Source organism: Phoca vitulina, unplaced genomic scaffold, assembly GCF_004348235.1.
Source record: "Phoca vitulina isolate PV1807 unplaced genomic scaffold, GSC_HSeal_1.0 scaffold27, whole genome shotgun sequence".
Lineage (NCBI taxonomy): Eukaryota > Metazoa > Chordata > Mammalia > Carnivora > Phocidae > Phoca > Phoca vitulina.
This window is the reverse complement of record NW_022589730.1, coordinates 13,426,970-13,441,822: the sequence shown is the minus strand read 5'-3', so window position 1 is coordinate 13,441,822 and position 14,853 is coordinate 13,426,970. Positions and strand designations below refer to the sequence as shown.

The 14,853-nt window shown below is 39.6% G+C and overlaps 1 protein-coding gene across 1 annotated transcript in view; it reads left to right on the top strand.

Moving 5' to 3' along the window:
* PHLPP1 (PH domain and leucine rich repeat protein phosphatase 1) overlaps positions 1–14,853 on the top strand; it is a 217,309-nt gene that overhangs the window by 176,313 nt on the left and 26,143 nt on the right. Inside the window, exons 10-11 of the mRNA XM_032422705.1 lie at positions 988–1,143; positions 12,234–12,434. Coding sequence (XP_032278596.1) covers positions 988–1,143; positions 12,234–12,434 — 357 coding nt within the window. The remainder of the gene's footprint in view (positions 1–987; positions 1,144–12,233; positions 12,435–14,853) is intronic.

The window sequence follows — 14,853 nt, the reverse complement described above, 5'->3', positions numbered from 1 at the left end:
TAACAGCCCTGGCGGTCCCTGAGTGAGGTCACAGGGTGGAAGGCAGGAGGTTGTGGGGGTGGCCTCGTTCTTTGACAGCACTGTACATGAGGTCTCCCTCCAGAGTGATCCTGATGCAAAGTATAACCTTGCTATGCCACAGGCCCCACATTTCTGTGTTTAAACCTGGGGCCTGTTTTATTCTCTACGACTGTTGAAGAAGTCTGAATTTGGTCATACAGCGGATTTATATTTGATTAAAGTATTCATCATTTGTTGCGGTTTTGATAACCCGTAGAAGAAACATAGCCAGGGTTCCGAACAGCTCTCTAGGCACAAAAGAGAATAGTGAATTAAGTGCATTTCCTTCTCTTTGGGAGGGGTCTCAGTTTTGTCTAGGATTAAACCAAAGAGAAAAGAAAAATATACAGACTTAGGGAAGTAAGGAAAGGGAGAAATACTGTGGTTGTGAAATGTAAATGAGGAAAAATGTAACATTTTATCAGTTGGCATTTGTAAAAGTTTAATCAGAAGAATCCTTATTTAATGTTGATCCTGTAGGTAAAAATTGATCGACTCTATTTATTGAGAATCTGCGGTGGGTAAAACGCCTGTGTTCCATGGCAGACAAGACATGAGCCCTACCTCGAGAAGCCTACAGCCTTTTAAAGCATGGCTTCTGAGTCTAGCAAAGTTAGACTATTCCCTTCAGGATCTTCTATGAAACTTGTTTTTCTCTCTTTCATTAAGTAGAGCTTGTTTGTTAAATAATTCCTGTTGATCGTTTTTCCCACCCTCTTTTCTTTCTTTTTTTTTGTTTTACAGTATGGAAAGTATTGAAATATAAAGAGCTCCAAGTTTGAGCTTAGGAATTTGTAGTTGCTCAGAATAAATTTATGTTTCTTTGGAGAGATCATTTTAAGTGTTCGACTCCTGTTCATTTTTTTATTCCTTATCCCAAATTAGCGCTAAGTAGGTTTCCTTCTGTCTTTGTCCCCTCTGGCACAGCTTATTTTGTAATAGTAGTCTCCGGAAGCTGCTGGCAAGACACAACCAGCTGACGAGGCTACCCGAGAGGTTGGAGAGGACCTCAGTGGAGGTCTTGGATGTGCAGCACAACCAGCTCCTGGAGCTGCCGCCGAACCTGCTGATGAAGGCCGACAGGTACAGTAGCTTGTTTGTTTGGGTTATTCATCAGAGTTGTGGAATGCCCCCTCATTAGCATTCTTGTCCTACGTGGTGTGTGGACTTTCTTTTCTTTTATTATATTTATCTATTTGGGAGAGAGAAAGACAGAGACAGAGCATGAGCACGGGGTTAGGAATCAGAGGGAGAGGGAGAAGCAGACTCCCCGCTGAGCAGGGAGCCCAACATGGGGCTTGATCCCAGGACCCTGAGATCATGACCTGAGCCGAAGGCAAATGCTTAACCCACTGAGCCACCCAGGCGCCCCTCGTGCAGATTTTCTGATTATCTGAGGTTTTACCAAGAAAATGGTTCTCCAGCCACTTCTCTGTTTGGTAGGGGATGGAGTCAGGGGATATCCTGTAGGTTCTTCGTTAATTTTGCTGCTTTCTGAGAGGAGTAAGTTGAGTCGTTCATAAGCATAAGCACAGCATAAGTTTGCTACCTGGTCATAACTGGTGCAGGGTGCTCCAGTCTTAGTTGAATTATCTTAGGATTCTCTACTCTTGCTTTCACATATTTGTGATTTGGGGTGACAGACATAGTTTTCCTAGAGTTTGCTAAGTTCTCTCACTGTTGTTGTTTTCTGACCAATTGTCCTTACATTTACCACAGTTTTCCCTTTGCATTTAAATTATTTTCTTTAGAACAAACTTTTTCTAAATAGCTTATGTCACTAAGTAGTTAAAAACATTGTTCTGATTTGAGGGGGAGGTTAGTTTAAACATTCAGTGAAATCTCTTTTCTGTGGAGAGTTGCCACATGCAGAACTTCCCTTAAAGAAAGCTTGAGGTTAAGTGAGTGTTACCTTACTTTAGAACATCTTGTTTGCCTCAGGGGCCTTGTGCATCATACGAAAAGGCTCACAGCCTGATGGCCTGCATCATTTTGACCTCTGCTAATGTTTATTTTTAGTGAGTGACCATTACTTTAGAGATGATATGAAGGATTTAACCTTTACTATACTGCATGAGAAAGACAAAAAAGTAAAGTTTAATTTTGTGGTTCTCTTACAGAAGAAAACAATGATGGGTCTTTCTGCCTTAAAATATAAATTTGAAATATGTTTCAGCGTGTGTGATTTTTCATTGGTGAAAAGAACTCTGCTTTCCTAAAGTGAATTAGACACCCGACCATGTGTACCAAGCTCCCTGTGCTTATTCCTGTCTTGATACTCATCACACACTGTATTATAATTTCTTGTTTACTGTCTGTCCCCCCATTAGATTATGAACGCTGTGTCCAGTGACTGTGTCTTAATTATAGTGTTATCCTCAGCATTTTGCAGCGTGTCTGGAATAAAGCAGGGTGCTCAACAAATATTTATATAATGAACAAAAGAAAATTTAAGGAATTTTAAATACTACCTTCACTGTTGGATTTTCATCATTTTTCCTATGTCCTTTAAAAAAAAAAAAACTTCTTAATCAAAATATAGCTTATAGTCAAAAAACTGTAACTCTTAAGCATACTGCTCAATGAATTTTTACATATATGCCCCTATAGTCATTGCCCGGATTAAGACAGGGAACATTTTTAGTTCTCCCTGCCTTTTCCTTTTGTTTTTTTTTTTCCTCATTTAAAAAAACATTTATTCTTTGTACTTAATATAAGTTACAATGAATTCCTACTGGGATAGTTATAGAGAAATAATGGAATTGTGAGAAAATGGGATTGTTAAATTGTAATTGACCAGTGCTATACCATTCCCCTGACAAAAAACAGCAATGTTTCAAGATCATTTAAAGAATTGTTCTTACTTCTGCATTCATATCAAAATACTGCTGACCCTTGAATAACATGGGGGTTAGAGTACCAACCCCCGCACAGTCAAAAATCTGTGTATAACTTTTGACCCCCCCCAAATTTAACTAATAACCTACTGTTAACCAGAAACGTTACTGATAATATAAACAGTCAGTTATCAAATATTTTGTATAAGTATATTATATACTGTATTCTTATGATAAAATAAGCTAGAGAAAAGAAGTGTTAGAAAATCATAAGAGAAAATACATATACAGCACTATACTATATTAAAAAAAATCCACGTATAGTGGATCCATGCAGTTCAAACCTGTGTTTTTCAAGGATCAGCAGTGCAGTGCACGGCATGTGGGTGGCTATAGACACATGCTTTTTGTTGTCCCGAATACTGTAGGATTTAGTCTCTTCCCCTGTGCAGAATTCTAAGTGATATTGTAACCTTGTGTTTTCTTTCTTAAGGCTAACTAGGCAAAACTCAGGTGCAGTTTTATCGTGAGAATCTACTTGTTCTCCTGGGCGTCTACACTGAATCTACAGAAACAAGTAGATAGATAGAATCCGATATAGGAGTCTGAGATAAAACCGGTTCTGAATCTGGCCAAGTCTGATAAGCTCATGGCTAATGGAGTAGATAAATAGGCTGGAACTCTCCAGTAGATAATGAGTCTTTATTCATTTTTTAAAAGGACAGTTCTGTATATTTTTAATTCTCTAGAAGCAATCAGTAAGCAGTGAATCTCCTTGGTGCTGGGGCAGATCTGAAAACATGTCCCTGAGGGGGAGCTCATAAGTGGAGTCGAGGAGACTGTTTTCGTGTTCAGAAAAGAATTTGAGTGGGGCAGCTGTAATTTAAATTCCTCCACAGGTGATTCTGCTTACTGTTGACTTTGTGACCCGGCGCAGCTCACTCTGAATCTCGGTTTTCCCATGTTGCATATTCTGGACAGTTCCCAAATGGAATCTGTAATTTGGAAGTGGAAGGATTGTGTGAACTGGAATATTTCTAGTAACACAACGTGGAAAATTAGGGACCTGAATCAAGCCACTGAAAGAGGACATTGCTGTCATGGAGAGGATAAGCTGCGCTAACGGTGTAGGCTGAAGGCATTTAGGCGGTAATTCCCAGTCTGAATAGATGGGTCTATCCAGAGCCAGCTGCATTTTGGAAAATAGGAGCTGTGGAGGGGGGATTCGCCAGCCTCTGTAGGTCTTGGGAGGAGGGCAGGCCATGTGAAATGTAATTCTGGCACAGGAAAGTCCCGAGTGGGAGGCCAGGCGAATTACAAGGAGTGGGCATCCTCCTTCATTTTATGAGAGGAAAGCAAATGACCGAAAAAGGCTGAAATGAACTTTTTCAAGAAAGCGTATTTCAGTGCTTTTGTTTTCCAACCATGATAATAGCCACCTCTCAGCGTGGTGTATTATTAGTCATGACTCTGAGTCAGAAAGAAGAGTTAAGAGTTTTGGTCCTCTCAGGCAGATAGGGTTGTGAAAGGGATAATATAAAGTTGATGAATGCTTTTTTGAACGACATTCTTGTATTACTTCACTTGTTGGAAGACAAGAAACACAGAATATTTGATAATGATTCTCACTAAACTATTTACTGCTTTGTAAATGGTTAATATGTCTACTTTCCAAAACCTAAATAATGGAGGTTTAATCTTTAATTTAGAGAGAGTGTGCATGCAAGTGGCGGGGGGAGGGCCAGAAGGAGAGGGAGGGAGAGAGAACCTGAAGCCAACTCAATGCTCAGCTCAGCACGGAGCCCTGCATGGGGCTCAATCTCACAACCCTGAGATAATGACCTGAGCTAAAATCAAGAGTCAGACGCTTAACTGATTGAGCCCCCCGGGTGCCCCTCTATCTAAATTTTTTTAAAATTCTATTTTTTTACTGAGGCTTAATTTACATTCAGGAAAATGGAGCGATATTGTGTATTAGGTTTGAGGAGTTTGGGGGGAAGGAATAAACCAAAACTGACAGTTGTGGGAGCAGGTCAACCCAGAAAACATGGAGTTCAAAATATGAAAGAGGGTTTTTGAGGACAGAATCTCTGTAATAAGCTTCTTGCAGGTGGGTTCAGTTGTGACTTGTTCTAGTTTGCATGATCCAGGCCAACATCTTGCTGACCCAGGACATTGAAGTCACTGTGCTGGGTGCCCCAGGGCATTGAAAGTGACATCGGTAGTACCCTCAAGGGGCTCACAGTCTAATGCAGACTTTAAAATAATTACACAATAAACCATAATAAAAAGTGGGTTTCAGAGGGTAAAAGAGAGGGGAAATGATACGGTTGGTTTTAATTTAGGCTCCTGGCGTGAAGAACGGCACTTTGCTGTTTGATAATACAGAGCTGTTTGTTTCGTAAATAGCTTCAGGCAGTAATGAAACTTTGCTTCAATCCTCCTTCCATTCAGTTAGCTCCAAAATACAAATCTTAAAAATATATAGATGCTCCTTGTTTCTTTCTTTCTTTTGTGGTAATAAATTACTGTAGCCGGTTCTGTCTTTGGTTATATAACTGAAGAGAGGGCCTGAATACAAGTCTTCATAAGTTATAAATGGTTTAGCTCGTGCTCTAAGTAGAACTTGTGCTTGGAAGCTCTAAGAGAACTGTCAGAAAAACATGCGTCATTGGACACAGAGCAAAAGACTGAACTTTGACTCTCTTGTAAGTTTTTCTTTAGCTCTGAGTCTTGCCTGCTAGAACCAATGTCATGGTTTTAATTACATGATGTTGTCTGTTAAGTATTACAGCTTTAGAGTGGTGTATATTAATTTTCCTTACCTGGTGGTAGAAGGTATTTGGTAACCAAATGAGAGAAGGAAACCTGCTTTAAATTAGATGACTTTTAGTAATACCTTTCTCTTCCTATGAAAACTTTAGACCAATTTTATTAAAATTCTTAGGGCTTGAACCAGCAATGTTAGCTTATGAGTTTACTCTCTGTATTAATCTTTGAGTTTTGTTTATTTTGACTTGCTTTTCATTGGCAGCTCAAAAACTGTAGACAGATGTGAGATGTGATGGACCGTGTGTTGCCGAGAAGTTGACTGTGATTTTGTGTCTTATGATGAGGGTGGGATTTGGTTCTCTGGGGTGAACTGGCAATATTCTAATCTGGATCTCACTGTCCTAGATCTCTTATCTTACCTCTTTTTGCTTAGAGTTGAAGATCTCCTTGATGGAAGCCCCCAGGAGTTTCAGATAATCAGTTTTTATCAACAGATGGGCAGGGTGGGGTAGATAGTCACCCGGGGTCACAGAGCAGATGGATGAGGTACAGCCACCCTTCTATTCGTGAAATCTCGGTGAGGGCCCCCTCCTGGTCCATCTCACAGCTGCACACATCTGATGGTGGGAGAGCTGCTGCTGTAGGCGGCCGGTCTAATTTACAAAGCCACAGCTGAACCTTTAAAGGAGAGTTGTAGTTCCTGTTGTTGGTGGATATTAGGGTCTGTTTTTATCCCTGGTTAGAGCAGTATAAGGTGCTTTAAGGGGTGGGAGTGGGGAGAGTGTATGTGCGAATGAAATACATGGTAATTATTAAATATCCCCTGAGTATTAGTCACATTACAGACCATAAGTTTTAGTGACTCAGTACATGTGTAAATATCAAGGGGACTAAACGGGAACAGAGAATTTGGAGATCGTGATCAATTGACCATGACAACTGGTGCCTTTTGGCAAAGACAGAGATTTCTGGCATTTTTAAGAGCTAAGTTGCCTACACTATTTTGTTTAAGTGAAGAGAGCTAACTTGTAAAGTTCTGATATTTTGAGAATAAAATTACAGTATTTCTCAAAGTGTGTCTACAGAATGCCCTGGGGTACATATTAAACATGCAGATTTCTGGTGCTTATCTCTGTTCTACTGATTCAGTATGGCCAATCATCAGAATCCTTAATTCCACAGAGTTTTGAAGCCTTACCCTGACCTACTTAATAAGACTATCTGGGAGTTGAATTTGAGAATCATGTACCTTCTGATAGAAGAGCACAATATCGCTTCTGTCTATTTTTGCCAAAAATGCACATTATTCTAATGATAAAACATCAAACAAATCTAAATTGAGAGACATTCTACAAAATAATTGTCTAGTACTTTTCAAAAGTGTTAAAGTTGTTTAAGACAAGTAAGACTGAGTAAAGGAGGCTAAGGAGGCATGATGACAAAATGTATGTGGGACCCTGGATTGGATCCTGGACCAGATAGAGGACATCAGTAGGATAATTAACGAAATTGGGATAAGGTCTGTAGATGAATTTGTAGTATTACATAAATGTTAAATTAATTCTTAATTGTACTTAATTTTTAAAACTAATTCTTTTTGTGTTCTTATTCAACAATTCTTCCATCTGTATAATTTTTGTTCCTTTACCTGGTAGCCTTGTAGCCAGGCAGATTTTCATACCTTCCAAAATAATAGTTCTGTTAGACTGTATGCAATTTTTCTTCACTTGGAATCCCCGCTATTAAGTGGTGTTGCTAGGCAATTAATAATTGTGGTTCTTTTTTCAAATTGATTAGTGGGGTAAAACATTAATTTGGTGGGTTTCTACCAACACTTTAAAAAATTAAGTAGGATAGAAACGAATAGAGTCAGATTAAGTAGTGATTGTGAAACCTTTTTTTCTACTTTTTAAAAAAGATTTTATTTACTATTTATTTATTTTTAAAAGATTTTATTTATTTATTTTAGAGAGAGACAGCACAAGCGGGAGGGGCAGAGAGAGAGAGAATCTCAAGCAGACCCTGGGCTGAGTGCAGAGCCCAACATGGGGCTCAGTCTCACAACCCTGAGATCATGACCTGAGCCAAAACCAAGAGTTGGGTGCTTAACCGACTGTGCTACCCAGGCACCCCAAGATTTTATTTATTTATTTTAGAGATAGAGAGCAGGTGGGGGGAGGAACAGAGGGAGAGGGACAAGCAGATTCTGGGCTGAATGCAGAGCCCAACACGGGGCTCCATCCCACAACTCTAAGACCAGGACCTGAGCTCAAATCAAGAGTCAGATGTTTAACCGACTGAGCCACCCAGGTGCTTCTGTGAAACTTTCACTTATACATGTGTATGTTGCATCTGTACTGGGTGGTAATGTAAAATGTAATTTGTACTCTTGGTTACTGTCAAACATTTGAAAGCCCTTCCCTTAAGAGCTATCAGCCTTCTGAAGACAGATGAAATTGTTAAAAGTGTTGTTCTATACAGACAGATGATAAGGAATTGAGAGTGTTTCACAGTTCTGGGACTTTGGGGGCCAGAAATCAAGGCTTTGTCTAAAAGTAGAAGAGTTTTGCTGGGCTTGAAATCTTAACCTTTTGCATTTTTAATAGAAGTCCCAATACTGAGCTCCAGAAAAACTATTAAAATGCGGAATGCCAGGGTGCATGGGTGGCTCAGTCCATTGAGCATCTGACTCTTGGTTTCGGCTCAGGCCATGATCTCAGGGTCGTGAGATTGAGCCCTGTGTTGGGCTCTGCACTCAGCCCAGAGTCTGCTTGAGATTCTCTCTCTCCCTCTGCCCCTCCCTCCACTTGTGCGCTCTCTCTCTCCAAAATAAATAATTTTTTTTTTTTTAATGCAGAAGGCCTGGTATACTTACAAATAGGTAAATCGGTTTTGATACCAAATCCTGCACTTTGTTTCAGTGACAGAATTTGGCTGTAAAATTTAAGGGTGTGCTGGAAATTACTAAAAAGCAAACAAACAAAAACAAAACAAAACAAAAAAACCTAGATGAGCCAGAGCAGATGGACAGAATGTGCCAAGGAAGAACAGAGCAATTGCTCAAGAAGCAGGAAGTGGATTTGTCTCCCTGCTGTTGTGGGCAACTTTCCAAATGCTTTAGGGCAGGAGCTGTACATGAGTTTTTTCTCTGCAACTTTTGTACTTTCTGCTAAGAAAAGTTTTTGAGTACTAAGTTATCTTAAGGATGGAGTTTAAAGTACTGTGCACATGTAGTTTTCACACTACCCAGCAGGTGCCCTGCTTTACCTCCAGCATTTCAGGAGAGAAGGGCCTACGAAAATGTCCTCAGGAAAATGTTTTATTATTACTGTTTTTTAACATTTGAATTTTGGAGAGATGTGTTAGGGAATCATGGACTCTTAAGATTAATGAGGTCTGGGTTTTATTTCTCGCTCTGTCATTAATTACTGTTTAATAATTGCCAAGTAATTTGACCTTTCTCAGCTTGCGTTTCTGTCTTCGGTGAAATATGACGGGGCATCTCTGTGATGATGGGAGAACAAAATGAAATAGAAAATAGGAAAGAGCTGTGGTCTCTACACAGCACCTTACAGATGAAAAGAAAGCAGTCATATGTGACTGCTTTTTCTCTATCTAGCAGAGGAGGGTGGCCTAGTGAAGAGGATTATATGGATGAAACATTTCTTGGCACGTGAACCAGTCTTTTATCTTTTATACAGTTATCACAAAAATCTATAAGGGAGAGGCTTAAGGAGGTTATCACATCATCTTGAGTTGAGACCAAACTCAGCGCTTTAGGAATTTTTTGGAGGTTTTGAAAGCAGTGGGTGGGGTTATATACCCTGATTTTTTAGTTAAACTGTTAGCCAAACTGGAGAAATTTTGCAAAATTAAAGTAGTTGCTCGTTCTGGTGGAAATGCAGCATTTGTCTCCTGCTGAAATATTGTGAGGTTGGGGGACAAGTGTTTTTATTTTTAAGAGAATGGTCTTTGAATTGAATTTTCCTGAGACCATTATAATCAAAAATCTTTTTAGCCCAATTGTCTGCCCTCTGACCGTTAACTAACAAGATGATTCAATCAGGCCCTTTCAGTTCAAATCAAATCCTTTGGAACCAGCCCATGTAGTTTCAACTTAGTTTCATTTCCTGGCGGGGTAGGATGTGGGATTTTCTTTTTTTTCTCCCTCTTAATTTCCCACCAAAGAGTATATGGCCCCTTCAATACAGCAAATTTCAACATCTTGATGAGAGGACAAGTCTCTTTGGAAATCACTTTCTTCTCTTCATTCAGATGTTGTGAGGGATTTTCCGAGTCCTTTTGGCAGCTTTCTAGGTGAGCATTCACTAGTCAGTCTTTTTTTCTTTCAAAACAATATTCCCTCCTTTTCTGGCCTGCCTGAAGATATGCAAATGTTCATGAATTCTCTTTTCTTACGTCCATAACTATATATTGCCCAGACCATTATATTTTAATGAGATTGTCATACAGTTTCCCAGCCAACCCCAGTCCATGATGTTTCAGGGCAATACATTTTAATTTGTTCTAATTCTTGACTGAAGAAATTCTTAACAGGGTATTTAAGTCAGGTGATATAACAAAACAGATTTGTAAAAATACTTTGAAGAACTACGGTGCTGAAGTTGGTTTCCTTCCTAGTTCAAAACCATTTCAGAAACTGCATGAATGACCTTTATTTTCTTCTGTGTAGCACACACAACTATAATTTCCCATGACTATTTATGGTCTGTGCAGCCCTTTCTAACTTCCTTTTTTTTTTTTTTTTAAATGTCAACGGAATACGTGTTTCTTTAATGGAAAATGTTCTATTTTGGGGAAGCTGCTTTTCCTTAGACAAGTAGTGGAATTGGGAGTGTGTGTGTAAGTATGTGTGGGGGGTTTGCAAGATTGGGGAGGATTAGTGGATTGAGAGCTTGGCATGACAGTCCTGGTGATGACTCCTGAATACAAAGCCTTCTTTTGGTCCAAGGTTAAAAATAACTATACCTCGTATTCCATAGTCTTTTTTTTTAAGGAAGATTTTATTCCTTTTTCCTAACATATGGCAAAGCAGTCCTGAATTGGACGCTGAAAGTTTCAAACCCAGGTGGTTGTGAAACAAGACAAAGGTGGTTCATTAACAGGCTTTTCCAGATGGGGAGGCAAGGTGGCTTTGACCTTGGTAACCATAGTGGAGAGTGTGATGGGCAGAACACTCTCCACATTCCGGATGCTGCGGCTTCACAGTGGAGCCCACACAGTGCAGGTCCGTTGTGAAGCTGGAGGGTCACCTGTGTGACTCACGAGCCAGGCACAGTACCTGCTCTGTCCTTCCTCCAGTGACATGGAGCCTGATCACAGCAAGGATTCTGCTTCAGTTCTCCAGCTTCGTGTTTTACGTTTATCTGTGTTTCACAGTAACTATGGAAGGATTATGTGATTTTAGTTAGCTGGGGTGTAAAAACATTCTTCATATTTTAGCCATTTTCACTCTGTCATCTGGATAACTGGGGCAGCATATACACCTTGTTTGTTTATTTTAATGTAAATCTTATTGAAATATAATATAAATACAGAAAAGGGGCCAAATCGTAAGTGTAGCACTTGATGAATTAAGTGAACACGCTTGTGTAACCAGCACCCAGATCAAGAACCAAAACATTGTATTAGAAAAATTAGAAGCTCTCTCCCAGACACTACTTCCCTTCCCTGACTTCTAATAGCATACATTAGTTGATTTGTTTTGTTTTGTTTAAAGATTTATTTATTTTAGAGAGTGAGAGTGTGTGCATGGGGAAGGGGCAAAGGGAGAGGGAGAGAAACTCAGACTCCCCACTGAGCGCAGAGCCCGAAGCAGGGCTCGATCCCATAACCCTGAGATCATGACCTGAGCCAAAGTCAAGAGTCGGGCACTTAATGACTGAGCCACCCAGACGCCCCGTACGTTAGTTTTGCCCAACTTTGAATTTGATAATTATGGACTCATGCAGCGAATCCTCTGGTATCACTCCTTTCGCTCTCCTATTTGTGAGCATCATCCTGCTGGTGTGTGTGGTTGCAGTTTTTCATTCTCGCTGCTATATAGTAGTCAATACAGAGCCAAGTGTCGCCTGCAGTTGTGAACACATGTCAGTAAGATGTGGTTTGGGCACCATACTGAAAAGGACTTAGTCAGTATGTGATTTCGTTGTGTTGTGACCTAATGTCTAATTGGTTTATTACTCGAAGGGCTCTTTTATTTAAAAATAGGCAATTGTTTTCTCTTCCTTAAGGCAGAATAATAACTTTACCTTATCACTTTCCCTTCCACTCCCTACAGCTATAAAATTAATCACTTCCTCTCACCTTTGTGCTTCCATAAAATCTGATTTTTATCTTTTTGTATTTAACACATATAGTTAGTGTGTTCATCATAGATAGTGGAGTCATGTATCCATATGCCTGCTAGTAGAGCCAGGGCCTACTTTTAAATCCAGTTTCTAATATTCCAGGTATCAGTCAGAAAAATTCTAGATTTGTCGAGGGTCCTGGACTAGACCTCTGGTTTACCAGTGGGATTTTGTTGCAATTTTGTCATTGTAGCCTGAGATTCCTGAATGCATCTGCAAACAAACTGGAAACCCTTCCTCCAGCCACTCTTTCTGAAGAGACGAACAGCATCTTACAGGAGTTGTATTTGACAAATAACAACCTCACAGATAAATGTGTGCCCTTGTTAACAGGACACCCCCATCTAAAGATCCTTCACATGGCCTACAACCGACTTCAAAGTTTTCCAGCAAGGTAAAAGAAGATCACAGAGTGATGTTCTTCATTGCATTTCTGAAAATGGATTCGTAGATGGAAAAGAAAAGATAAAATGTTTATTTCCCAGATCATGTGAAGCTTGTTCCTCCTGATCCTTGTTCACAGTTGTCTTTCATCTAAGCCATGATTAGCATTTCCCTAAAGAGAAAGGTGTTAGTTTTTCTAATATGAATGTATCCCAAGACCCAGTCACGACCGTGTTACTTGTGATTTTGAAATAAGATCTGTCATTTCATGGGCATGTTTTTTCTTTTGGTTCTTTTTAGCCAAATTATTTTTTAAAAATTACCCTACTGTGGTGTGTAGGAATTTAGAACATAAACTAGAATACCTTACGGTTCTTAATGAGCTACCGGTTTTTATATTTGTGCTGTGGTGTAAAAAGCAGTGGTGGTCTCTGCAACCACAGAAGCCCTGTGGCGTTGTAAATAATTTATGGCTCTCAGAATATTCCATTTTTAATTCTGTTGTAATGTGAACTTCTAATTCTGGGGAGCAGTGGCGCTGTGTCTTACTTTGACTGAATCCCCACACCGAGCCGGGAAGGACTTTACTAGGCTTCTGTGTCATTGCATTTGGCATCTAACAAGTTAGGACTTGGAACGCATATCCACACATCAAAGCAGCAAACACTAACCCCTCTACCATTCTGCTGCCAACTACAACTCAGCCCTGGGACAAAGCAAAATATTGGCACAGCTTTCCCCCACAGCCATCAAGGCTCCCAACCTACAGAAACCTCACTATGCATTGCAAATATGCACTGACTTCAAGTGTTGCTCTGTTTGGTTGTTGTTGTTGTATATCTTTATTTCTTGATTTTTTCCTCTCATTTGATGTTAATGACTAAACCTTTTTTCTTCTGTGTACTGTATTTCTATGTACTTTTTTTTTTTTAACTTCTATGTACTTTTACTGTGTACATAGTATTTTACTATGGAATGAGGAGATGATATTTTTGAAAGAAAACATGGTCATCACATAACAATATCTCTGAAAGGACTCATGGTCCTATTTGAGATGGTGAGTAAGCCCTGCAGGAGAAATGTCATCAACTCAAAATTTTGATGGTATTCCCCCGTGACCCATGCCAGTTGTAATCAGCCTAAATACAGAGAACTTTTTTATGCACCTCATAAAAATCCATTCTGCTATAATTTCTATCTCCCTGGGGATTGTGATATGACACAGGAACTCCCTTGAAGACTCCGAGTTCCTTAAGAGTCAGGACTGTGAATTGCCTCCATCAGGACCACGTCTCCTATGAGGTCTGGCCTGGGTTGGACACTCCACAGCCGGTTGCTGAACTAAAGAACATGCTCCAGCCGTCTGGCCCTTTGACCACTTTCTTTGTATGTTGACGGATGGAAACTTCTTTAACTTTTTCTTTGTTGGGCCCGATTTCTATACTTTCAGTCATGTTTCATGCCCCATTACTCATTGATTTCTCCATATTTCTTCCCAAAAAGTAATAGTCTTACAAATTCAGGCAATCAGAGCTGGATTACATCACAGTCCATGTACACAATGTTGTTTGTAGTGCATCCTAATGCCATGTTGGCTGTTTAGGATATTAAAAGACTTGATGTCGTCATATGAAAACTTAGTTCTTATTGTATCTTTGGCATATATTTATTTTCAAGATAAGCAAATAAGATAATCTTTATATTTGAGAGATGACAGGAAGAAAAGTAATAAAAGAATTTCTTGCTAAATTTTTTAAAGGTTTATTATGGCACAGGTAGCCATAACAAACAGAGGAGATACCGACAATTGTAAACTGAATGATTCAGATTACAAGTTTGAGTTACACTCGCTGGGAATCCTGTGCTTTTTGGAGTCGAGCATCAACAGTGGTAGAAAAAGAGTCAGAAGGGTGGTAGATGCTATTATAGGGACTATAGGGGTGGAAGGTTTTTTCCTCCAGATTTACAGAAAAGGCAAGAAACCTTAACTCTGAAATTTTCTTTATTCGGTTACTATAATTATTACTTATTATGATGATCAGCTATAAATTAATGTTGAACAATAAAAGACATTCTTAAACAAAAGTGTTCAATATATTAGGACATGCTATTAAGGTAAGGTTAGAGAGAGTCCGCTTTTGTAGATGTTTAGCAGGAGGTAAGAGAAATTTCTTTTGGGTATGGTTTAAATTTGGGCACCACCAGAAGGTCAAGAGATGATCCGGATGATACTCCCCACCACCTTATCATCACGAATGGTGTCAGAGGAATTTGGGGAGTAGGGTTTTAGGAGAAAGCGTATCTTCATACGAGCCCCGTTCTCCTCTACATCCCCTTGAGTTCTCAGTGCCAATACAAAGAAATCATTCTCTCAAACTGAGCTCTTTTAAAGCACTTATATTGGACTAATGCTCACTTTTGACCCACTT